At 37.6% G+C, this 26,272-nt stretch overlaps 2 protein-coding genes across 2 annotated transcripts in view; both read right to left on the minus strand.

Moving 5' to 3' along the window:
• Positions 1 to 6,188, minus strand: part of Gfral (GDNF family receptor alpha like) — a 45,644-nt gene extending 39,456 nt beyond the window's left edge. Inside the window, exons 1-2 of the mRNA XM_038321133.1 lie at positions 6,167 to 6,188; positions 1,781 to 1,915 (exon numbers count right to left, since the gene is read on the minus strand). Of these exons, the coding sequence (XP_038177061.1) occupies positions 1,781 to 1,915; positions 6,167 to 6,188 (157 nt within the window). The remainder of the gene's footprint in view (positions 1 to 1,780; positions 1,916 to 6,166) is intronic.
• Positions 6,189 to 22,290: 16,102 nt separating this feature from the next.
• The window catches only part of Hcrtr2 (hypocretin receptor 2), an 88,272-nt gene continuing 84,290 nt past the window's right edge, over positions 22,291 to 26,272 (minus strand). Inside the window, exons 7-8 of the mRNA XM_038324146.1 lie at positions 24,821 to 25,043; positions 22,291 to 22,345 (exon numbers count right to left, since the gene is read on the minus strand). Of these exons, the coding sequence (XP_038180074.1) occupies positions 22,291 to 22,345; positions 24,821 to 25,043 (278 nt within the window). The remainder of the gene's footprint in view (positions 22,346 to 24,820; positions 25,044 to 26,272) is intronic.

The raw sequence follows: 26,272 nt of genomic DNA on the forward strand, positions 1-26,272 counted from the left end.
TTCCTTGTCCAGGGGAGTGATTCTCCTGATATTTTTCCCTTCCTCACTAGTGTGTCTATTAGTCTTGCCACTGTTCAAATCCTGTTTATACAGCCATTTCTGTGGCAGACTGTTTCACAAACAGACTTTGGAAAGATATTCATAAAGGTGCAGTAAGTGTCACTCATGCATTGGTGGTACCCAGTAGGTTTCTAATTGGAGTGAAGACCTGTTCAACAGGAAAGTAGTCATGTCTGTTACTAGAAACCTAGCTAACTTCCCCTGACTAATGCGATCATGGATCTTAGAAGAAAATCTACTACTGAATTTGCTAGACCTACTACATTCTAAATCTTATCCTTCTACTCACAGATAAATGTAGATATTAACTCTTCATCAAAGAAGTTTTCCTCCTCCCCTCTCTCTAAGATTTGTGTGTGTGTGTGTGTGTGTGTGTGTGTGTGTGTGAGTGTTTTGACTCTATGTATGTCTGTGTACAACATGCATTCCCCATGTCAATGGAAAACAGAAGTTATCAGATCCCCTGGAACTGGAGGTATAGACAACTGTGAAGTGCCATGTGGGTGTTTAAAATCTACCCTAGGTCCTCTGGAAAGTAGCCAGTGCTCTTAACTGCTGACTCATCTCTCCCGTCTCAAGGAGCTCCTCTTCACAGTAAATAGATACTATGACACAAAAATCACAACTGGATACAGTCCAGAGATCAATAAATCATGCGGATCCCAGTCAGCCCCAGTGGATTGCAGCCAGTCCCAGTAGATCCCAGACAGCCCCAGCAGATACATCTGTATCACAGTTCCTGCATCTGTGGCTCAGGGAGCTTCATGTGGGAGGAGGGCACAAAAATTACAAGAGTCAGAATACCAGGATGTCTATTGTGGAACAGATTAGAAGCAACTTTTTTAACAAAATATTTTTTGTGTGTGTATGTGTGTGTGTGTGTGTGTGTGTGTGTGTGTGTGTGTGTGCGCGCGCGCGCGCGCGTGTCCACCCACAGAATGCTTCCCAAACTACTTTAAATCTTTCTGTGTTTTAAATGATGGTTGCTGTTCAATAATATCCAAGCTGATTTTATACGGGGTGACTGGTGTGCAGTTTAGTCTCAACTACCCTGTCACTTTAACTGTTTTGTTTGCTCTTTTGTTGTAACCTGTTTTATTGTATTTGTTACTAAAACTATATTAAAAGATATGCAAGTGATTCTAAATTTTTTATGAAAAGTTAAAGTTCTCCTAACACTTAGCATTTTATGAATAATAAATAAGTCATTTATAATTACCAGTATTTCATTTTCTGGTTAAAAATTAATTTGCCTCTAACCTACAATGTTTTTTCATTAAAAAATAATTGAATTGTTTATTTGTATACTTGGGTACTTTTCTCCCTGCTTCACATATAAAATAATTATTCAAATATTATCACAATGTATTGCAAATGACTCATTTATTTGCTAACATATTAAATAACTTTTGATCTATGACATATTAGTATAATATTTTAATACAACATTTAAAGTTGTCTAGTCAACTAGGCATTTCATTATCAAAAAAATTAAGGGTTTTTATTTGTCATCTTCTGACCTCATCTTAAAATATTTTATTCTGAGCAAATATGTGAGCACTGGGTGTGACAGTTGTCATGTTCCTATGGGTGTAAATATTTCTGTTCTCTCTCCAGGGCAGGGGAGAGAAGTCATCTACAACATCCTGCGGAATCCTTGGAGTTCTGCTGATGGAGACGCTGGCATTGTTAGAACTGGAGTTTATACACTGGGTTTTACCTGGAACAACGCAGGTGTCTTCCATTGATCTCCATGACTGCTCACAGCTGTTCTTATCAATCAAGCATTGCTGCCTTAAATGCGCACAGTCATTTGTCTGGGAAGAGGACTCATTTTCTGAGCTTAACCTCGCAACTTGAACAGCAGCAGCAGCAACAACAAGAAAACAACATGTTCGCAGGGTTACAGTTTGATGTTTAAATTTGAAATTCCCTCAAATCTAAGCTATTGACCATGAAAGACAGAATTTTGGGCAACACTATGTGGCAGAACTATTAGGAGGCTGAAATAGATTTTCTTCCCCCTCCCCATAGTTCTGTATTTCTCTATTGTAAATAGGTAATTTTCATTAATTGTTTTAATTATTATACAGTGTAATGGGTTTCACTGTGACATTTTCATACATACGGATCTTTGTATCTTAGTCTTATTTGACTCTGTATGGCTTCTCCCTTATCCTTCTCCTCCCACCACATGGTCCCTCTGTTTGAAAAAATGTTCAGTACCCTTAAGTCATCGAGGAAGTACAAATGCTTAATTCATTGGTGCTGCATCTCACATCAGGCAGGATGGCTTTTGTCAAGGAAACAAACAACAAATGTTGGTGAGAACGTGAAGAAAGACCCTTACACACAGTTGGCGGGAGTGTGGAAATTGGTGTGGAAGATTCTCAGAAAACTGAAGATAGATGGAGCGCTAGCATTCTTGGGCCTATACACAAAGAATTCCAGTCCCACAAAGCACAGAAATACTTACATGTCCTTACTTGTTGCTGTGCTGTGCTAAGATTCTTAGACAAGGTCTATTATTTGCCAGCTCTGCATTCTCACTTCCCATTTACTTTTCGACATGTGAAATTTTTTATTCCGTTTGTTCCATCAAAACCACTTCTAAAAACAGATTTATTTCAATTTATGTGTATGTGCACTTATGCATATGTGTGTGGGTGCCCATGGAGGCCAGAAGAGGGGTCAGTTCTCCTGGACCTGGTTTTTAAAGTGATTGCAAGCTGCCAAACATGGGCAGAGGGAACCCAACTTGTGTACTTGGGAAGAGCAGCAAGCACTCTTAACTGCTGAGCCATCTCTCCAATCCCTAAACCACTTTTAACACATTTCTTTTATTAACCCTTAATATCACACATGACATTTTTAAGACTTTGTCTCATCTGTCAGTGTCTGGTCACTTGGATGATTTATTTGCCTAGAGTCTCCCTCTTCCTCTAGAAATGGTCTCTTCTAGATCCCTTGATGATTCACCACCTTATACCATCCGCTGAGACCTGTCATCCCCTTAGTGCTCAGTTAAAATATATTTTCATGTTATGTTCTGCTTCCAGAACTTTCTTGGTTTTATTCATACTCTTCAGGGAGAATCTTCTTTCTCTCATGGCTTGATATAAAAATCTAGACTAAAGATTCTCGAATATATGATTTAATGCTAATAGTTTCAATACGAAACCTAGATAAAGAGTATTTCCTCTATCTGCATGCTGTAGACAAGATTCCAGACTCAGATTTATTTAACCTTCTCCTTTTCATCAGTCCTCTATGGTGAATCCCTGCACTTCATCAACAATGGCACTGGTAGGGTAGACATCCAAACAATTCATGAAAGATGATTTAGTGCATCCCCGACTTCATTCCCCATATCTCTCCCTGCAAAGTTTGGGCCTCTGCACTTTGAGCATCCTTCTCTGGCTAATTGCCTGCTCTCTGGATTTGTTTGACTCAGAGCAGTCCTTTATGTCACCTTATGTATGGAATACACTTTGAATACTGCCATTTCTTTCTTTAATCTCTTTGGGTGGCTTCTCATGACATGACTTTCATATTCTTTATCATGTGCAACCCAGAAATCATAAAACTTTCTGCAGTGCTCCAAGCTGCCTTTCCTCTTTGAAGTTTACCCTCTGGCCTCTAGTAAGCAATCTAATTCTTGTCCTCTGGGATAACACTTTGGCCTTTAAAACTGATTGTGATCATTATCTGTGTTATGGAAAACTCTGAAGTTTCTACTTTTATTTTCTTTCACCGAAATGAGCACACACCCCTATTTTGTCTTCCTGGAAGCTTAGAAATCCCAAAAGTGTAGAATTTCTTGCTCTACAGTGTGTGTTCATGGGCCTCTCTACAACACTATATTCGCTAGGTTTACTAGACAGGTAATAGGGGCAATTCAGGGTTGTATTCTCAACACACAGATGCATTTTACAGGTATCCAATTAGTATATGTTGATTTACATCAGTTTAGCTCTTAACAGATGAGGTCTATATAAATAACTAATAAATCATTCATGTATTTACAAGTTATTTTCAGGAAAGTTTTCTGAAAGCAGTCAAGAAAATAGCAATCCTAATTAGGTATTTTAAATTAAATCAATTTCTTTTATCAAACATATAAAACAGATACTTGCCTTTTCAATAAATGCAAAAATATAAGAATACCAATGGAGTCAGACATATGAACTACAAGGTTTGTTTGAGCCAAGGCATCTACCTTTTTCACAAGAGGGGGTTAATTGTGATTCTCTGTGGCAATATAGTGTCGTAAGGTATAAAGTAAATTTATTTTGTGTTACCTCTTTCCAACCCTCGTTTTCTAAGAATCCAAGAAAATTGATTGGGCCCCATATAATACTTCCTGAATTTCTACACTAAGAGGGTAGGCCCATGTGTTTAGCTCAGAGACCCCAAAGCTGATATTACAGTCATGTTGGCACATGAGACCAACTCAGTTAGGAAACTCACATTTGCCTGCATGTCGCCCTCCCCAGGTCTTCTTCGTAGTGATCCTATGTGATCTCTTCCCCAAATGTGTTTTACCTTTTTTTCTTTTCAACTGCTTGTTGAGTATTCCACTTGAATTTTGCACCATTTTCTATACTTAAATCATGTACCTAATGGACTAAAGAAATCATCTCAATGATTTGACCTGCAAGAAACCAAAGCCCAGCTTTCTCTTTCCCTACTCTGCCGTGCTTGTTCCTGGCTATGATTTATGGGCTTGATATTTGAAATGGGATTTGTCAAAAATTCTGCTGATGTTAAAAGAAAAAAAAAGTCATGTTAAAAGTAGTAAGACAAAAAATGTTGTAAAGTATATTATCCTCTTAAGGATGTATAAAGTTCATTAACAAATTCACCATTTCCCCTATAGTTTTGGGCAACAGGACTTTGCTTCATCATAGCATGTAATTTCATTATACAGAACAAGAGCTTGGATGTACAGAGAAATTTTCAGTCCTAACCAATAATTTCCTTTTCTCATACAACCTGGTTTCTGCATTTATTTGGAAGTACAAGATGACAGCAAATGACAATAACCTTTCCAGCTGAAGCCTTGAGGAAGAAGGGACATGCTTTATGTGATCTGATACTTTGCTACAAATTTGAAGCTACTAGAGTTTTCTATATAATGAAGCTATAAATACTAGAAACTAATAAAAAATAAGGAAACATTATAGGAACAAGAAGAAGCAAAACCTCTCAACACAAGAATTTCCATGGAGAGATTGAAAATGTACAAATGATCCTTTACTTCCTGGCTAATTTTCTTGGATTTGATTTATTTTGCTTTCCCTTTCTTTTTAATGTAATTTGGTATAACCTACATTATTTTCTGGCTCTTATTTAGTCCCATTCATCAACAACTATAGTTAAAGCAAAGAAAATATTCCAGTTTGTTTATTAATATCCAGTAAAATCACAATTATTCCCTCATTCTGAAATCAATACACAGATGCTAACATATCCTGAAGAAAATATTAACCTTCATCAATCACATATCTACCAAGTAAATTTTTGTGGGCTCCATATTAAGGGAAAATTATTTGGACCAACCTCTTACAACGCCCCAATGCAAGAGAGTTGAGCCCACATTTTACCTATAGGCCATAAATGTCACTCAAGAGGCAGAGCATTTGCTTGCCTCGGCTGATCCTGGTTATTAAGGTTGAAAATTAGAGGAACCATTTACGTTGTTCTCTCTCTTTCCTCTTAATCTGCTTTTAAAGCTAAATGATAAATAAAACTTTGCAATCTTTTAACTTATGAGTATATACTGGACATGTACATTTTTCAAAGGTTCTTGCACATATAGAAAATAGATAGTAATAAGTGGTTCAAAGTCATCTGGGTTATTTTGCAGGAGCAATGTGATGGAGCAATGAAAAGCTCATGTTTTGGATTTTCTATTGATTTAGAAACAAGTGACTGCAGGTAAGTGCGCATTTCTCAAAAGCAGTATAACATCAAAGCACACGTTGGTAATATAATTGGTATCTTTTATGGCTGTTTCCATAAGCTTAAGCTAGATGGGACAGCATTCAGTTTACAAAGAGTTAATATTGCAATAAATTCAGAACTAGCCGCACAGCTCACTTACCCAGGAAGATGAACACTATCATGTTGGACAACTTTGCTGTTCACCTGGGAGAAAAACAGAAGTGCTGACTCCAACCAACTTTCCAACTGAAACTTCAGGAATAAGGTTTCTGTTTCTGCTCTTGTTTTCTAAGAGCACACCGCCAATCAGAGTCAGCTTCTGATGTCACCATTTCCTCACCAATTTGTTCTGAGCTGTGAACTTTCCTAATTATATCCAAATTCAATTATTCTCCTCAGTGTGCGAACCCAGGATATTAAGCTTCCACAAAAGCTTGCGAACCGAATAAAGGGGAAATGATGCATTCTCTGCACATTGACTAGAATTCTAAACTGTGCTCCTGGATATAACAGTCTTCCAAGACATTTGACCATGTTTAGTCCCCTATTCATGAATATGTCTCATTAAATCAATTTCTTATAATTTCAGGATATAGAAAAGGAGCAATGGCATAAACAATCCATGAAAATATTGTAAATCTGAGATACACTCAAATGTGAGATAGATATGTCTCATGTTTTTAAATGTTTCAAACCCCAAGATGACTAAAAACTATGTCACCTCTGTGACATGTCCCCATTTCTTCAAAACCCAGACACAGTGTGAAAAAAGACTCCTTTCAGAGAAGCATAAATCCTCCACAGGAAGCTAACTATTCACCATATCGTTATCACTCTGACTTGGGTTCAGTTATTCCTCACTTTAATCTAAAAGTTCCTTGAAATTCAGTGAAGCAAATTACCCTGATCCCTTTTTAAATCTATGTTTAGTAAATATAAAGTATTACCTTTGGCGAGAAATTAACAAAAAGAGAGATAGGCAAATGAAAGAGGAGCATCTGTGTTTCCACTTCCTCGTAATTTACTGTTTTTATTACATTCTGTTAATGTTCATTTTACATTAGAAGAGAAATCAGATTTTATTTTCAGTTTACTAAAACCCAATGAACCGAAACTATAACACTATAAATTATCTCTGCAGATTTAAGTAAAAAACTTAATATCAGACATTACTTCTCTGAAAATGGATCAACTACATCATGGTTGTAAATCACATTATGCTTATAGGTAGGTTTTGTACAACAGAAATCTGCTAGTGGCAATATTACACCCAGTGATTTATTTGATAGGCGAAATATAGTACTATAAAAATTAATCTCCTTTCTTTTTGAGTGCATGAATTAAATCAGAGGGGACAAATCTCCAGGATACACAAAATATAGCAGTGACTCTCGTGAGTAGCCTCCAGAATCAGGATACATAATTCACCGCAGTGTTCTGGGGGAGGCAAATGCAAAATTTTGCTGAGTTCCAAGGGGGAGTAGACCAAGACCCCACCTCCTGATGGAGAAGTACCAACACAACATCGTAAACACAGCATACGAAATGGGCTATATCTCGGTGAGGTCATAACTGAAAGGTAAAACTTAGCATATAGATTTCTCATGACTCATGTTGTCTCATTCTGTTATATTATTATACTTCAATATAAATTCTAATATAAATTCTAATATAATTTTCATCACTTTCCTGCTGGTTTCAGTACCTTCCTCTCATCTTGTTCATATGTTAGACAATGATTCACATTTTACGTTCCGGTACCCATTTCCTGTGATCCTCAAATACATTAAAAAAAAAAAAATAACAAACGACCTTTAATTATCTTTGTGTTGCCACACTGGAGAAAATAGCATTACTTAATTGACTGACTGTCTTGGGCAGGATTCTCTAGAATAACTAAGCTTACAGAATCTCTCTATATATGTATAGGAAGAGGGTTTATTAGAATGTTTTACAGGTTGTGGTCCAGCTAACCCAACAATGGCTGCCATGGAAGGTCTCTTGGACTTTATATATCAAGTAGATGCTTAGTCTTTTAGGATAGGTGTCTCAGCTGGTCTTCAGTATACACTGGCATCCTAAAGAAGTACGCTGTAAGGCCAGTGAAGAATGGACGTGCCAGGAAGAGCAATAGCAAGCAGGAATATATAGTAAGCGTCCTTCTTTCACGTCCTTATATAGGCTTCCAGCAAAAGGTGTGGACCAGATTAGAAGTGAGTCTTCCCACTTCAAAAGATCTGAATTACGAGCTGAGCGGTGGCTCAGCGGTTAAGCGCGGCGCTTGCGAGTCCAGAGGTCCCAAGTTTGATTCCCGGCTGAGAAATGGTGGCTTTCGTCCGTCCGTCCCGAGTCCCTGCGCCCTCTTGTGGCGAACGTGGGAAAAAAGATCTGAATTAAAGGTGTATTTTCTCACCTCAAAAATCTGTATTAAAAGTGGATCTTCCCACATCAAACTAAGCAAAAATTCCTCATAGGTATGCCCTTCTAGTTTGGGGTTTTTGTTAATTACAGGTGAAGTCAAATTGATAAGAACGAATAGCCACCATACTGGCTTTATTTGTAATCACATTATTTTAATGTCTGCCCTCTACCAGGGTTTTAGATATCGTCAGTAGTACTTTCTCGACTCTGCTCTCCAAGGTGGCACCTACAACATTCACATGCAATTGGAATCTGTTCTGTGCAGGTCTCGCCAATTGACAAAAACCTCGCTCCTTGCTACAGAAAATTTTCAGTTTTCTCACCACGCCCCCCAAGTCTTTAATCTCTAAAATAAATATTCAGATCTCTTATCGCAGAAATTAGAAGATAATTCTGCATGTTTTTCTTGTTTGTATGTGTAGCTGTTTTTCGTATACCGATTTTAGAGTGCTCGGTTTCTCTGACTCTTCCAGCATCTTTTACTGTCTCCCTCACCCCCATCTCTCTCTCTTTCCCCGTTGTTGTGTTCTCTCTGCCTTTCTATGTCACCCTCTGTGCATGATTCCTCTCACTCTCGTCTCCTCTTCTTCCATCCCATTCCATATGCATACATGGATACAGCCCCAGGGATTGCACCTAAGGGAACTTGCTCAGTCATTGAGCTATGCCTCCAGCTTCCACTCCTTGCATTATTTTGAGCTGTGGACAAGTGAGATGGCTCAGAGGTTTAAGGCATTTGAAGCCAATCCTGATGATCCAAGTTCAGTCCCAGGGACCCAAGTGGTAGAAGATGAAAACTGAATCAAACAAGTTGTGTCCTCACCTCTACACATGTGCACTCATACAACGCAACAACAACAACAACAACAACAACAACAACAATAATAATGCAATATAAGTTATTTTGAATTAATGCCAAAAAACCTCATTTTTTGTTTTTTTTAAAAATCAAATATCTTTTAGAAGCATGCATTTTTCCTACCCTCAGAGTTTAAGGATCCCCACAGAAGAGGAGGTCGAAAGAATGTAAGAGCCAGAGCACATGGAGGACAGCAGGAGAACGAGGCCCTCAAAATAAACTCAATCAAAGCTCACATCAAGTCAGAGGCTGAAGCAGCATGGACGGGGCCTGCACGGGTCTGTACCAGCTCCTCTGAATAGAGATTATGGCTTCCAGTTCAGTGTTTTTATATGATTCTTAAGAGTATGAATGAGTGGGTTTCTGATTCTTGTGTCTCTTCTTAGGTTCTTTTCCTTCTGTTGGTCTGTCTTATTCAACTTCAATGTGATAGTTTTTGTTTTATCTTATTATAATTTATTTTGTTATATTTTATTGTTATCTGTTAGAAGCCTGTTCTTTTCAAAAGAGAGACAGAAAGGGAGTAGATAAGGTTGGAAAGGGAGGTGGGGAGGAACTGAGAGCCGTAGATGGAGGGGAATCTGTAATCAGAATATATTATGGGAAAAAGAATCTATTTTAATTAAAGAAAAAAAACACATTCTTGAATAACTCTCCAAAATACCAATCATAAGTGAGAGAATGTATTAGAATCTGAAAGAGTGCATTTCTTTATGCTACTAAATAGGAAAGATGCACACAGGTTGGGTGCATCTGAACAGAGCTTGTCAATTGACCTTTTGCTTCAAAAGCCAAGCCATAAAAGCAACTCTTAGCAAACAAACAAAAAATGCTTTTAACTTTTGAGCTAATATTCATACTAATATTGTTTGTGTATACTATGAACTATAGCGGTCCGAAACATTTGGTTTATGCTGCAACATTTACTTTTCCAAAGTGCTTTATGATGTAGAAACTATTATTTTTGTGATTGGGGAGCAGGATGAGTTAGTAAAGTGCCTGACGTGCAAGCATGTGGATCTGAGTTCGGATCCTAAGTACCCAAGTAAATGTCGGTAACAGTGGAGCCCACCTGCAACCTCAGGGGCAATGGAAACAACAGTTACCTGGAGCTAACTGGCCAGCCAATCCAATGGGCTTGATGAGTGCCAGGCTAAGTGATAGACCGTTTTATTCACCTGAAGAAGGTTCTTGAGGTGGATCTCTGACCTCTTCCACCCAGACACTCAAGCATGTCATGTAGAGCTGCACACACGTCTAACCTTCACCAACATAAGTAACGCACTGTGCACGCACACACTCAAACACACAAAGAAATTACTATTTTCCTAATATTATTGATATGATATGGAATTGAACAGATATGGAATATAAGCAACTTTCCAAGTTCACAATAAGATTAATCTATAGTTGATCACAATCGCTATAGAACATTGATTCTATTTATGAGCTAACATTAGTCAATTAGCATTAAAATGACTGATTGTATCTCTGTCTGCATTTATCAAGGATTTCTGGATGACCAAATAAATTAATAACTTTTGTAAATATTTCAACATCTTAAGAACAAAATATATTCTATACAGATGGGTTATATATAAATATTAATAGATTTGTACAGATGTAATTATTTAAGTTTCCTTTCTAACATTTGAATTTTACACAGTTGTTTTATATTTACAGTGTCTCTATTTTGTTAATATATTCTCTAATTTGTAGAAGTTTATGACTTTGGGTTGCACATTTAATCCTGGCCTAATGCCCCCTTTGTCATATTTTCACCTAATTTTTACTTTGCCTAACTAACACTAGCTATACTTTTGTTTGTACAGGCTCAGAGTATCTTTGCTTATAATTTTAATTTAGAATTTTTCTTACTAATTTAAATATACTTGTTATAAACTATTGGTAACTAGAATTTTAGTGTGGTTGGTCAACTACTTGGTTTTATTATAATATATATTTGTTTTGATGCTTTTGTTGCCATTTTCTTATACTCAATAGTTTTCTTCAAATTATTGCTTTTTATTATTTATTTTTATTTGTTTAATTATGTGTGCTGTGTAGGTAAATGCATGAGAATGCATGTCTTAAGGAAGACCAGTAGCATTATACTCCCTGGAACTGGAATTACAGGCATTATGAGTTGACATGTGGGTGCTGGTAACAGAATTTGGGTCTTCTCAAAGGACTCTTAAAATCTGAATCATTTCTCCAGTCCCCTGAGTTACTTCTATCACTCAGATATCTACTTTTCTGACAACTTTCCTGAACTTTCAAGCTATCAAGCATCCTAACCCCCACTTTAACCCTGCAGAAGTGTTGGTTTTCCCGTGGATATCTATGAGACTTTTCTCCCCAAATCTTACCTGATGTATCAGTTAAACACTTTGTACTGTGGCCTCATTGACAGTTGAAACAGGTGGTCCCTATCTCCACAAAGGTACTGAAAGGTGCAACGCAGATGTTCTGAATTATCCAGTCACCTCCGTCTCTTCCTCCTATCCCCCTCCTCCACCTCCTCCTCTTCCTCTTCCTCTTATTCTTCTTCCTTCTCCTTTTTGCCTTCTCCTCCTCCTCATTTTTCTTCTCCTTCTTCTACTTAGCAGATATAGCTTCAATAACACTTGGGGTAGTCTCAAACCTGAGAACTCTCTCTAATCTTGTGACTGGAACCGAAGGCCTGTATCACCTGCAGACTGTTAAGTGATGCTTCCTACTCTCTAAGGAGTTGAATCCTAGATCACGCCCTGCAGACTGTGAAGACACAACCCCTCCTCTGGACCCTGTGTGAAAGATGAATAGACTTCAGCTTTCTTAAGACATTCACTCCACTTTGCATTCTGCATTTAAAGTGAATCCTACCCAGTAAATAGTGAATTTCAGTTTGAAGTTGTGAATCTGGGTATCGAGATTTGCTGCTGCTTACTCATTGTCCTTGTTTTCTACTGTTTTTAGAGCTTGATTTAGCAGTATTAAGTGGTTCTTTTGACAATATTCCTGGGAAGCATTCTTTTAGATTGATTGACTGTCTCAAATTGTCAACCTTTGATACATTCTGGATCCATTGCCCATAGTTTCTTTTTCCACTTATACACAAAAATCTAAGAAGGGTTTAGGATTATAGTGTAGGATATACAGTGTGATGTAAACATGTCGGCAGACTGGGAGGAGAGAGACCGAGAGAGACAGAGAGGGAGATGATACAGAGACACAGAGACACAGACACAGAGAAAGAGACACATACCGAGAGAGAGAGAGAGAGAGAGAGAGAGAGAGAGAGAGAGAGAGAGAGAGAGAGAATAAACATGTTTAATCCACTACCCTGCTATAGAAACACCAATATTACTGAGAGCAACATGCAGATCAGGCAGCTGTGGGTCAGGTGCTAGCATATTTTGGCTATAAGACTAGCAAACTGGCTAGTTCCTGGTGCTTGTGGCAGCACATGATAGAAAAAAGGAGAAAGGAAGTTTGATGGAGTGAATTTCTACCTGTGCTCATAACTCAACCTCACTGTCCACACAGGAAGAAAGAAAGCTGTTAACAAGGATGACAAATGTGTGAATGTGTTTGAAGTTCTTGGCGCTCTCAACTCTTGTAGGGGCACTTTTGCTAAAGTGGATCATGGCCAGGACACATTGCAAACACGATATGACCGCTCTTATACCCCAAATTAAAATATCTAGACGAAATTTGTATTTTCCAACCTTGTTGTCACTGACTTGTTTTAGATGCAAATTGTATTTGTTAAGGAGGCTACAGAGATTGCTCAGTGGTTAACAGCACTGATGGCTCACACAAAGGACCAGGCATTATATGGCAATTTATAGGGATCAGCTACTCCAGTTCTAGGGAATCTAATGTCCTCTTCTGGTCTCACATATGGTGCACAGACATACATTCAGGCAAAACACTCATGAAAAAAGAAAAGAGAGAGAGAGAGAGAGAGAGAGAGAGAGAGAGAGAGAGAGAGAGAGAGAGAGAGAGAGAGAGAAGAGACAGAGAGAGGGAGAGGAGAAAGGAGACAGAGAGAGGGGGAGGGGAGAGAGAGAGGAGACAGAGACAGAGAGATGAAAGAATAGAGAGAAGGGAGACAGTAGAGGGGAACAGGAGAAGAAAGAGAGAAGTCGACGGCGGGAGATGGTGTTAGGATAGATAGCTTACAGAACCGACGCTAGAGATCGAGAGAGAGAGAGAGAGAGCAGAGAGAGAGAGAGAGAGGAAGCCATTTTATGGAAACCTATCTGATATCTAATCAACAAAGCAATGTCAGGTCTCGAACTCATGGGTTACATGGCTATTATTAAGCTTTCTAGAATGCGATTCTACCTTACCAGTCCTTTGGTTGTTTGTCACTTATTTCATCGCATGAGTTTCAAATTTGCTTTTGCTGCCCATTAGTTTTTACACACCCAACACTATTTCCGGCTAGAGCCTGGTTTCTCTTTAAGTAATGTGCAACTCCTGGCAATAGGATCAGCTCTTCTTCACAATGCTAATGTGCTGCTTCTGTCCAGACCAGCCTGCTTTCCATCTGCTGGTAAACTCAAATGAAGCATTTCTACGCAGAATAGGAAACTTTCCCCTCTTTAATCTCTGACAAGAAAAACTTGATTTAACTTCAAATATTCTTTGCATTGGGTGGATAGGGGTGAGAATTGAACCCTCTTGATCATACACTTTTCATATAATATTTAGCTAACTAGGAAACACTACTTTTTTTTGTTACCAACATCCTAATTTTATTTTGATTCCCCGATAAAACGCTCTGACCAAAGCAACTAGGATAGAAAGGGGAACTCTTAGTGTAAGCAGAGCAAGAACTCAAGGCTGGAATTTGAAGCCTGAGTCATTGAGGATACTGTTTGCTGGCTCACGCTGGCTTGCTTGCAGGTTCATGCTCTTTAAGCATCTTATACAATCCAGGATCATCTGCCTAGCGATTATACTTCCCATGGTGGGCTAGGCCCTTCTGCAAAATGAAACCAATCCAAACAATCCATCACAGGCATGTCCACAGAGCAACCTGATAAAGACAATTGCTCAACCAAAATGCATTTTTTAAGTAATTGAAGTTAACAGTAGTGAACACTACCAAGGGTGACTAGAGGGATTGTTCAATGGTTAAGACTCAAGTCTTCTTTTCCAGAAAACCCAAGTTTGGTTTCCAGCATCCATATTAGGTGTCTTATTTTTTCTTTTTTGGTTTTTTCAAGACAGGGTTTCCCTGTGCAATAGTCTTAGTTGTCCTGGAACTAGCTCTTGTAAACCAGGCTGGCCTCGAATTCACAGGAATTTACCTGCCTCAGCCTCCCGAGTGCTGGGATTAAAGGCAAGTAACACCCCCGCCTGGCCCATATTAGGTGACTAACTCCAGCTCTAGGGGATCTGATGCTCTCTTCTGACCTCTGTTGGCACCCAAACACAGGTGCATGCAAACATAGACATAGGCGCATATGTAAAAATAGAAAGAAATCTTTAAAATAATGCTTAGTAGGACATAGACCTCATTCCCCCTTGTCCCTAAGATTGCCAAATTCAATGAAGTAAAGTGCTGTGCAGAGATCTTGTCACTTCATAAGTTAATCAGGAAAGGGATTTTTATATTTCCTGAGAGGCACTGTGCTAGGGACTGGTTGGCGCAGGAATTATTCAAATAGAATGCGGCCCCTCTTTGCAGGTAAGGATAAGTATACCACATTAGGAAAGAAAAGGCCCAGTTCTACACTGACTTGGGGAGAAAATTGGTACTATGATGTGCTTAAAGGACACAGGACACAAAAGAGATCGATGATGATGTAACATTAAAAGATGATTTTACATTTTTCAAAATGTTTACTCTTTCACCTTAGGAAATCCTGTCTTAGTTTCTTGTCTTGTTGCTTTCTTTTCCTGTCTTCCTGATGGACATAGCTTATGGGAGAAGGGGCTTTTTTGGCAGAAAGTCCAAGAATACAGTATATTATGGTGGAAGAAGTGAAAGCACCAGGAACTTGAAGCAGCGGGCTCCATTCACAAGAACAGAGAACAATGAGTGTGTGGTGTTTCTCAGCCCCCTTTTTTCTGCAAATATAGTTCTGGATCACAGCATGGAATGTTGTCATCCAGAATGGATGGATCTTCTCATATCAGTTAACAAAATGAAGGCAGTTTCCCAGAGACCCAACTCTCAGATTATTCAAATTGACAGTTAACACTAACCATTATAATAACTGAGATGTACATCAAAATCTGGAAAAAAACACTTAAGAAATAACAAAATAGATCTGAAATTTCAAAAATGATTTGTGGGAAATATTTCCAAGTAAAAATTATCCTTCTGCTTTATTATGGTGTATAGAGTTACCAGATCACACCTGGGAGTCCTGAGATACATAAACCAAAGAAATTCACACTTTAACTGAGGCCTGGACAAAAATAACCTATCCTGTCCTTGGAACTGGATCCTACCAATCTTATCTGCATAGGTCATACTCTTTGAGACTGACACCCTAAATCTCCATTTGTATTTATCCATATCTTAAAAGGTAAAGTCTTATGTCTATAATACAGGCTTAGTAACTTTAAAAAGAAATTATTTTCTGCAACTACATGTATGTAAGCACATTTGATCTCCTGAAATTAAATCAAGAAGACATAAACAGCCCAAATAGGTCCTCAGCAAGCAATGGGACAGATAATTAGATGTCACAGCATAAAGGAAATGACAGTACCAGATGGAGTCACTGCTTCTTACCCTCAGGAAACTTTTTAAAAAGAGCCAAGATCAACTCTTTTCAGAACTGTTTGGCAAGAATTAGCCTTCTCTATTATCTTCTTCCTGATGTAATCTCAGGTGATTCAGATCCACAATATGCATATGAGCAACACTAAATGAACTCAGCAACATATATGTGTAACAATAATGAGCAAAGAATAAGAGGTCATAAATTTAAACATTGGAAAGGAAGGAAGTGATGGAAATAAAGATTCACACACAAAATTAATGGTCTAATATAAGTTATAAGAGTTAATTATAAGCCTGAGCTAATGAGCCAATCAGTTTATAATTGAGCTTAGGAAGTAATTCTAGACAGAAAAGAATAGAGTAAAACATGGCTTCTTGGTAGCAGCAATTTCTCAGATCTGCTCTGCTTGCTAGAGGCAAGTGCTCTCATTTAAGAGAGGTTTCCTGACTTAGCTTTAGCTGCAAAACCCTGCAGCTCTTTAAGAGGTCCTGCCACCAAACACTTAAATGGTGTTAATAAAAGCTGACCACGTGCTTTTTTTTTTTTTTTTTTTTTTTGTTTTTTGTTTTTTGTTTTCAGCAATAGCAGGAAAAAAGCTGCGCCATTTTAAAATGCCAGCTTTCTGGGCTGTTCTGCCAGTGCAAACTCTGACTCTTTGAGGCAGGAGGTCTGGCTACAGATAGAGCATTTGAGTGTTGTTTGTGGACACAGTGTTGCAGCTTGCTTGCTGGCAAGGACCTTGAAAGGCCATAGAGTTGTGGCAATGAACATGCCAGCCGGTACCTCTGGCATGAGCCTGGAATCTCAGAAAGCTAAGGAATGGGATGGATCTAACTGTCAAAGCCACGGCTTTAATCCTCTCCATATTGCTTAGTAAATTAAAGACTCATGTGGTCAGAAAAAGAGAAAGAGATACAGTAAAGAGAGATTCAAAGAAGAAGAAAACCTCTAAATGGTTACAGTGTGTTAAAAATATTTGCAAACTTGGGAGAGTGAAGAAAAAGTTTAAAGTCCTTAAAATATAAAAGAAAGAGAGTAGTTGGGTGTGGTAGTACACACCTTTAATCCCAACACTTGGGAGACAGAGGCAGACAGACTGCTGTGAGTTCAAGATGTGGTGGCACACACCTTTAATCCAAATGCATGGGAGGCAGAAGCAGACAGATGTCTGTGAATTCAAGATGTAGTGAAACACACCTTTAATCCCAGCACTTGGGAGGCAGAGACAGGCATATCTCTGTGAGTTCAAGTACAGCCTGGTCTACAGAGTGAGTTCCAGGACAAAGATAAACAGAAAACCTGTCTCAAAGGGCCAAAAATTAAAAATAAAGGAAATAGAGGTTAAAATAAAGCTACATAAAGATGAAAAATACACAGAGAGTCTGGATGCTGTATGTTATTATGTTCTCTTTGAGTTGTTTGAATGCTGAGGAAGGAGTAACAGCTGCTAAAATATATTTGTTTATAAATGCTGATAAATTAATCCAAGATAGGTATTTTGAAAATAACTTGACTTCAAAATTGAAGTCAAAGGGTATGCTACTTTGGAGAAGAGGTTTTGCTTTTGTTTCCACAGAAAACGAGAGGCTATGGATTCATTCTGAGTTAAGAAAAATCAGGTTTGATTAAGGAAGACCACCTGAGAAATCTCTGGTAGGAACAGATGACCCAGATACAAGAGTTCCATATCCAGAACAGATTCAAGATGCTGCCTGAGATGATCAAGACTCACGAGATACTCCAGTCAGGACTTGATCATAATTCTAAATTTTCTTTAGGTCCCCATAAGATTATCAGCACCCCCAACCAGCAGGAAGTAGCCTGGAGAACCACACCCACATTCCCAAAAATAGACTTTTTTTAAAAAAAGAGGGGGAAATGGTACAGGACAATTGTCTATGTTCTGTCAATTATCTTTTAAATAAACACTGATTGGCCAGTAGCCAGGCAGGAAGTATAGGTGGAACAACCAAACAGGAAATAGAGGTGGGTCAATGAGAACAGGACAATTCTGGGAAGAGGGAAGCTTCCTTTGCAGTCCTGCCCAGACACAGAAGAAGGAAGATGTGACCTGCCCCACTGAAAAAGGTACTGAACCATGTGACTAACATATGCTAGAATAATGGTCTAATATAAGCTATAAGAGGTAATAAGAAGCCTGAGCTAATGGGCCAATCAGTTTATAATCAATATAGACCTCTGTGTGATTTCTTTGGAACTTGATTGCAGGAACTTGGCAGGACAGAAACCCCATCAACATGAGATTCAAAAAAATTAAATGAAAATAAATTAAAATTAAGAAATGAGTACAATTTTTTAAAAAAGAACTCTTCCAAAAAAAAAAAAAAGAAAGGGAAGGAACACTCTTAAACAAATTCTTCAAAGCCAGTATTGCTCAAAACAAAGCTGGAGAAGGGCACAACAAAAATAACAAAACTTATAATCCAGTTTCTCTGATGAACACAGATGAGGAACTTCAGAATAAAATATCTGGAAACTGAACTCAAGAACACATTATGACTGTACTTCACCAACACATTTGGTTCACTCCAGAGATACAGGGTCAGTTCAATGTACAACTGGTCAGTGTAGTGCAGCACATAAATAGGTTTAAGGGCAGAAATCACATAACCATCTCTGTGGATGCAGGAAGATGTTTGATGAAATTCAACATATCTTTATGATAAAAGTTCTAAAAGAACTATGTGTTGTAGAGATACACTGAAGTGCTTGCTGTAAAGGCTACGTATGCCTTACAACAAAACCACAGCCAGCATGAGGATTGCTCTGAGACATGGGAGAAGACATTCTTCACAGAATTATAGAGAAATCCTCAAATTGATAGACAAAACACTTCAAATAGACAAAGCAGTCCTACAAGAAAGTAATGCTGGGGCTATCATAAATCCTGACCTCAAATTATCCTGCAGCCATGGTGAAGGCAAGGTGCTGGCAAGAAACAGACTGCAGACAACTGGAGAGGAGCCAGGGACATAGACGTGAATCAATACAACTATGGCCACCTGATTTTTGGCAAAGATGTCAAAATACACTGAAAAAAGAGCCTCTTATGAAAATGCTGCTGCGAAAAATTGATATTTATGTGGAAATTAGATCTCAGCTTGTACAATGTTTCTTAATGAATAAAATACATAGATCAAGATCCTAAAATCTAAAATTTCTAGAGGAAAAACATTTTATTTTGTGATATGAGCACAAACAAGGGCTTCTAAAAATAACTCCAGTAGAACAGAAAATAGCCTCAAAACATATTAGACAGGGAATAGACATATATATATATATATATATATATATATATATATATATACGCATATATATGTCATAAATGTACACACACACATATATATATGCAAAAATTGAACACTAAGTGAACACTAACATCCTCCAGTTCTCAAAAGAAGAAACACAGATGACCAACAGATATTTGAAAAAGTGTGCAATATCACCCCATCAGAATTTCCATCAAGAAAACAAATAGCAAATGTTAGCAAGAATGTAGGGAAACAGTAACTCTCTCTCCTGCTGGGAATTTAAACTGATGCCACCAGTGGAGAAACTGGTAGGAAGATCCCTCAAATTGCTAAAAACAGAAGGAACACAGGACATTGTTATGCTTTTCCTGGGTATATGCACAGAGACCTGTACATCCTACCACGGAGATGCTAGCACTTCCATGTTCATTTCCTAGGGGCTTTGGTTCATATTTTTCTGAAATTTGTTCATTGTTCACTTCAGGAGACAAGGAGAGCCTAATGGAGTTAGATTTTAGGGTGCTGAGCAGATCTGGGGCTTTGGAGTGTAGGACGAGGGTGGACTTGGAGAGAACCAGAATCAGGGGAAGGGGACAAGACTGGAGAACCCCTCTACAATTTCTCTGTCACTCCTAGTACATGGCCGTTGGCTTGAATGGAAGGCCAGAAGCTCTTTCCTCTCTTCAGGGCTGGTGTCTGGTGTGTAGATTAGCTCCTAATACTCTCAACACTTCCTCCTCTTGGAACCTCATTTCAAAAGAGCTCTCTTCTTCCAGGGAAGCCACATGCTATTTTGATCATATTTCCTTCCATATGAGTCAAATGATTACCTTGATTATTTTAAGTTTTCACAAAGGTTACTATAAAATGTTCTGAATAGGAACAAATTTCATGAATATAAACCATTTGCCCTAGATTCTGAATTTGTGAGAATCAACTGAGTAAAAGAAGAGCCAACTAGAGATCTAGTTTAAAAGTTTAATTACCTAGTGAAAATTAACTCATGCATTTGCAGGCTATGATAGTAATCTGAAAATTAAAGGTGTCAATATTCTAAGTCACAAACACAGGAAAATTCTGACTCAGATAAAAGCTTCAATTTTTAGTTCTATAAGTGTGTGGCTTTATATAGCTTTTATGAAATATTTGTGTATTTAATATTAGCCTTTATTATAGTACCTCCTTCTTAGAAACAATATTAAAAATCCTTTATATCATAATTATCCCTGGTTATATAAACTTATTGGAAAAATATTTTGGTCATCAAGTACAACATCAGGGTTAATTCAATCCTTACCTGCAAAGACTTGACAATAATTATGAGCAAATATCCAATTTATGTATTGAACAACAACATAATTTTTCACATAGTACAGCAGGACAATGTAGATGTGATTATGGACTTCTCAGCAATATTTTACTTAAAAGCTACATAATTCGATCTTCACAATGGGAGACATATAGTCACATAGTTTGAATAAGAAAGATATTTATGAAAACACAGTACAATCAGGCATAAAGGACTTTAAATGTACATTTGTTGACAATTGACATGCTGATACATACATGGATACAATAACAGAAACACATTTCATGAAAAACATAGATTTTCTAACTCCAAAGTCTATAAAGAAAATTTAAAAGAATAGAAATACGTGGCAAGTTGGGGAGTCTTTTGTTCCCCTTTTCAATAGCAGAAAACTGTAGGGAAAAACATTCCCTTTGAACTGGGAGAACTAACAGTGCTTTTTCACGTTCCTATCGTTTTCTGATGTGCATAAAGTAATAGAATGGATTGTAAATTAATACTTTCATACTTATATAATGACACCCCCAAATCTCATTATTTTGTGTCACGCAATGTGAAAACTATTTGAAACTAATCTAATGGAATTTATGCTTTTGGTTGTGACATGAAGTAGAAGAGTTATCTGTTGAAAATCGAGTTCCGTTGAAATGTCTCTAATCGTAAGGACTATCTATGTATTTTGAGATGGAGTTGATGCTTGTTTGATTCATCAGTAATGCGAACCTGATATTGTTACATTGTATCAAAGTGCTAATAGCCCTCATTTCAATTATGGTTAGTAACATCTCTAGACACATTCATATTGTCACTTATGATCATAGTTGCTATTCTTCCTGAATCAGTGTGCATTGGGGTAAAGTTGAGTATTACTGTGCCTAACACTCTTGCACTAAACTTACCAATAATTTATAGCTACTTAATTCCACATTGTGGAAAATTTAGGAATCACATTTTTTTCCTCACAAACTTGGGATGATATTTAGCTCCAAATGAATAAATTCAAAATATCAAGGTTTTATGATATAATAAAAATTCATAAATCATTAATCTCAAATATATTTGATAAACTATTACACCATCCTTATTAGTGACAAAATCAATGGCATTTACATCTCACATTGAAATACAATAGAAATAAATAGAAATACAATAGAAATAAAGGCAGATAAATGCCCAATGTTCAGCTTAACTGAGCTCCAAAATAAAATGTTTCTATAAACTCCCTCCTCTGTGCCAGTAGTACAAAATGAAGTAAGTAGTTAAGCACCCCAACAACACTGCTATGTTTTGGGGAATACTTTTATTTAACCATTTGCCCTACAAAGGTCACCATATTAATTCCAATCCCTCAGGATTCATGGGCCCTAATGTTGAGAAATATGTACATACTTCATGATTCCATTCCCAGAGTGTCAATTATGTGTCAGTTTTATTCAACAGTTTTCTTCCAGGCAATAGTTATTCTTGAAAATGAGCTGCTTCCATAAAACAGAAACTTTAGTAAATAAAATCGGTAACTGAGAACTTTTAATAAAATCTCCAGTCATCCAGGTCCCTTATAAAGCGCACGAGTGCCTTAAAATGCATCTTCTTTGACATCACACTAAGAACACAGTGGCAACTGTTTTTGTAAACCATTATCTCTTTGAGATGAAGTGCGTGAGACTCCACATGGACATTCAGCCTCTTCTCTCAGACCTCCAGCCAGGCCGACAGTAGTGAAGATGGTACTCCCTGCTGTAGATACCTGTGCAGTAAAAGACTTTATTTCACATGGGCTAATAAGATGGGCTAGCGGAGACACCATTTAACGCAGCAGTTCTCACAGCTAAAGTGCGTCATAATCACCCGTAGAATTTGTAAGAGCATACATTTCTGGATATCAAGCCCAAGGCATTCATTCAATTTCAGTAAGTTTGGGATACATGTTTAATATTAGTTCCTGGGGACTGCAGGTGTTGATGATTCAGGGACCACACCACATTAAGGATCACTAATTTAGAACAAAAAAATTCTGACTTTTGATTGACCATACCAATACCACATCACACCACTTTTTTCCCTATTCCCCTATTTCTCTCTCTCTCTCTCTCTCTCTCTCTCTCTCTCTCTCTCTCTCTCTCTCTCTCTCTCTCTCTCTCTCTCTCTCTCTCTCTCTATCTCTCCCCTCCCTCCCTCCCTCCCTCCCTTCCTCCCTCCCTCCTTCCCATCCTTCTTCACCTCTTACCCTCTCAAGACCTCTCCTTCTGTTTATATAACAAGAACTGGCATCTTAGGATCTAATACTATCTAACAGCTTAGCCTTAATGAAGCTCAATTATATTGGAGAAAATCAATATATCATCTTTATTGAGCTGCAAGGCTATTAAGGCTTATTACCCAGAGGATTTGAAGTTATCTTCAAATCTTAAAGTGCTAAATGTCACCACAATCAGAAAACCACAGCTCTCCTTTCATGTAGTATGTGGTAAATAGTGCTCTCAAAGGGGAGAAAGGAGACACTGAAAGTAATCATGTTCATAGATAGAGAACATCACAATACTCAGCCGTATAGTTTTGATAAACCTCATATAAGAGGGTAGTCCTGGCTTGGAGTACTAAAAGGCACATGGTAACAAAATCCTCAACTTTTGAAAAGAAAGAACGGATAATTTTGTTGTATTATTTTTCTCTGAGAATGAAGAGTTGGGCAAAGGCAATGTGACGATAAATTATTTTCAAATAAAATCTCTCTTAAATATTAAATACATCCTGTTTCAATATAATCAGAGTGCCTACTGCTCACTATGAGATGGGGAACAAGGCTATAAGTACTTTTAAACTTTTAATTTAGAAGTGAATACTTGCATCAGAAACATTTTACAGAGAACAAATTTGAAAAAAAATCTATCATTTCATTTCCCTGACTTACATTTATACAAAATATACTCTATGCTTCCTATTTGTAAATGAGTTAGTAGCAAGCCTTCTGTTTCCCTAACTCCCATCTCTTAGCCTCAGGCATGCTAAAATTACTAACACAGAGAGCGTAGTATCACTAAATGGGCATGGACTGGGGGTAGTAACAGTACTGCCAGTGTGTGGTGGGGACCACTGTCTTTGGTTGTGTGACTAATCCGCCAGGCCTGAGAATCCTCAGCATTTCTTCCTCACTAGACGACAACAAGCCTTGTATCATTTACTTGCTGTTGTTTGTTTTCAGTGATGGGGACTAAACCATAGCCTAATGCAAGCCGCGAGAGACTCAGCTGTGAAGCCCCATCCCAGACCTGGAGTCTACAGCCCTTCTCAAACTCTGTCTGCAGCTGCCCTTCCCTCACTTCCTATGTCCACTACCATGCCTTCACATTCTTTCTCCTGCCAGGCTGACTAACTCATTCTCCCTAATTCGAAGAATACAATAATCTGATTTTTAGCTCTATATTTAAACATTAAATCCTTCCCAGAGATGAAAATGATTATGTATTAGTAGTTGCTGCTGCTGAAAAAATTTTACTTTAATACAGTCATTTTGATTCTGTATTCACACACACACACACACACACACACACACACACATATACACACACACACACACACACACAGATCTTAGCTATTGTAAAGTTATAAACCTGAGAACATTCAGTAAATGAAAGATAAAATTAGTGGCAAATTAAGCTTAATAGTATATATTTCATGTGATTTTCAGCGATAGATTTTTGAATATATACAAATAGTATACTATTCTGTTCAGACATAGTCTCCCATTTAGCACATTGTAATGATTTTTTTTGTGAATTTTTTTAAAAAAATATTAAGTCAATTAACATATGTCTGTTGTTAACTGAGTTAATAATTGTTACTTATTTTATTAGTCGAAAGAAAATGATTGATTTTCTGTCATTTTTAGCAACCATTTTGAGTTGTGGAATTAAAATAACAAGGAATTATAAAAAGAATTAGAAATGTTCAAACCCTTAATTGCCACAAACTTGAGTTCGAAAAACTGAGAAAAAATAGCCTAAAATATATCCAACTGCATTTTAAAGGTATAACATGTTCGAGTAAATGGTTCAGGAAGTATTTCAAATTTGGTTATTTCCAAAGAGTGATCGATTCAAAAAAATGGATTGACAAATAATTTTAGGTTTAGATCAACTGGATACTAAAACTTCCGTTCATAGAGTTTGTATAAAAGAATAGTTTGAGTCGGGTGTCCTCATCATAGCAATAAATATTCTACCAGTTTTGCAGCGGTCCTGCCCCGTTGGCTGCTGGGAGTGTGCTTATGCTGGTAAGCACCACGTGCTCTGAGAGTTTTGATACGTTATCAAAGTTGCTGATCTGCGTGGTCAGGGACTTCCTGCTCTCTGTGCTTGTGCGTCCCCTTGCGAGCCGATCTCCTTGGCGATGATGAACCCCAAGACAACAAGAAAAGGCAGCTTTAAATTCCTCTCGAAATTTTCCTGGCAGACCAGAGAGAATGAAAGGAGAGTGAGTTATGTATCAACAGCTCTCAACACCGAGTGCACAGGGCACAAATGAGTCGTTCCCTTGAGCCACACTAACAGTGAGGTGGAGTATTTTGTATCCATAAAGGAAATAGAGAAAGGAAATTAAAAGATGAAGTATTTTCCTATGTAATACATGGCGTTTGTTTTCTTTCTAAAGTCAAAACCCTTGTGTTTCTCGTTAGTTTTTAACCCTGTAAGACACTGGACTGCTTCAAAAGCAATTAAATCTACCTACATTGTGTATCGTAAATAAACAGAGATGTGCTATAATATAAAGATGCTGAAACAATGAGAGGTCACAAAACAGGAAAAATAAATTGTAGTTTTGATGAAAATTCTGCTTTCATATCCCATGTGTGACAAAATAGGAAAAGCAAGGAACGGGAAGAAGCAAGTACTTATCTTTGACCTGGTAGTGAGATTTTAGGCATTTAAGATGATGAAGTGATCTCCTTTATTAGAGTGAAGGTTGTTGCTGGAAACTGTTCTTCTCTCTGGGCCTATGCTTCTGAGGGACGAGGTGTGGTGACCGTTCCCAGGCCAGGACAATGGCAGGCACACACCAGGTCGTAGTCTGTGGCCCAAATTAACCTCATACCAGGACTCTGCTTAGGTCTCTTCCTTCTGCTTCAAACACTTGCCTCCCAACTTCCGTACAGGTTTCACCTACCCAGTGCCAGGGTAGAGCACTAGCCAGTGTGTGGGCAGCAATTATTTAAAAAGTGACAAGCTTACTGTTCTGAAATAAAATTGGTTGTCCTTTTATTTTACCAACCAAACTTTTTTTTAATTCATGAAATTATAAAAAGAATATTTCTAGATCGCCATGTAATATTTCAGTAAATGTATGCAGTTATCAAAGCTTAAATGGAATTAAACAGATGCAAACATTTGTTATGTATTCATAGCAAAAACACAAAATCCTTTTTTATTTTTTAACTTTTGAGATCTATGATAGATCCTTCTATTTGTAATTACCTCCCCAATAAGTCTTTCTCTACCTAACTGTTCTAAGTACTTAGACAAATAATGCAAATCAAAAAGCCAATATGAATTGGAAGGCACATGCTCTTTATTAAATGTACAGTAAAGAGTTTTCTTGAATATAAAAATGACTATATAGTTATAAAGGGAAACAAATACATAGCCAAGTAATTGGGAGAAAAAGTACAAAAATGTAG

Source organism: Arvicola amphibius, chromosome 3, assembly GCF_903992535.2.
Source record: "Arvicola amphibius chromosome 3, mArvAmp1.2, whole genome shotgun sequence".
In the NCBI taxonomy this organism is placed as follows: Eukaryota; Metazoa; Chordata; class Mammalia; order Rodentia; family Cricetidae; genus Arvicola; species Arvicola amphibius.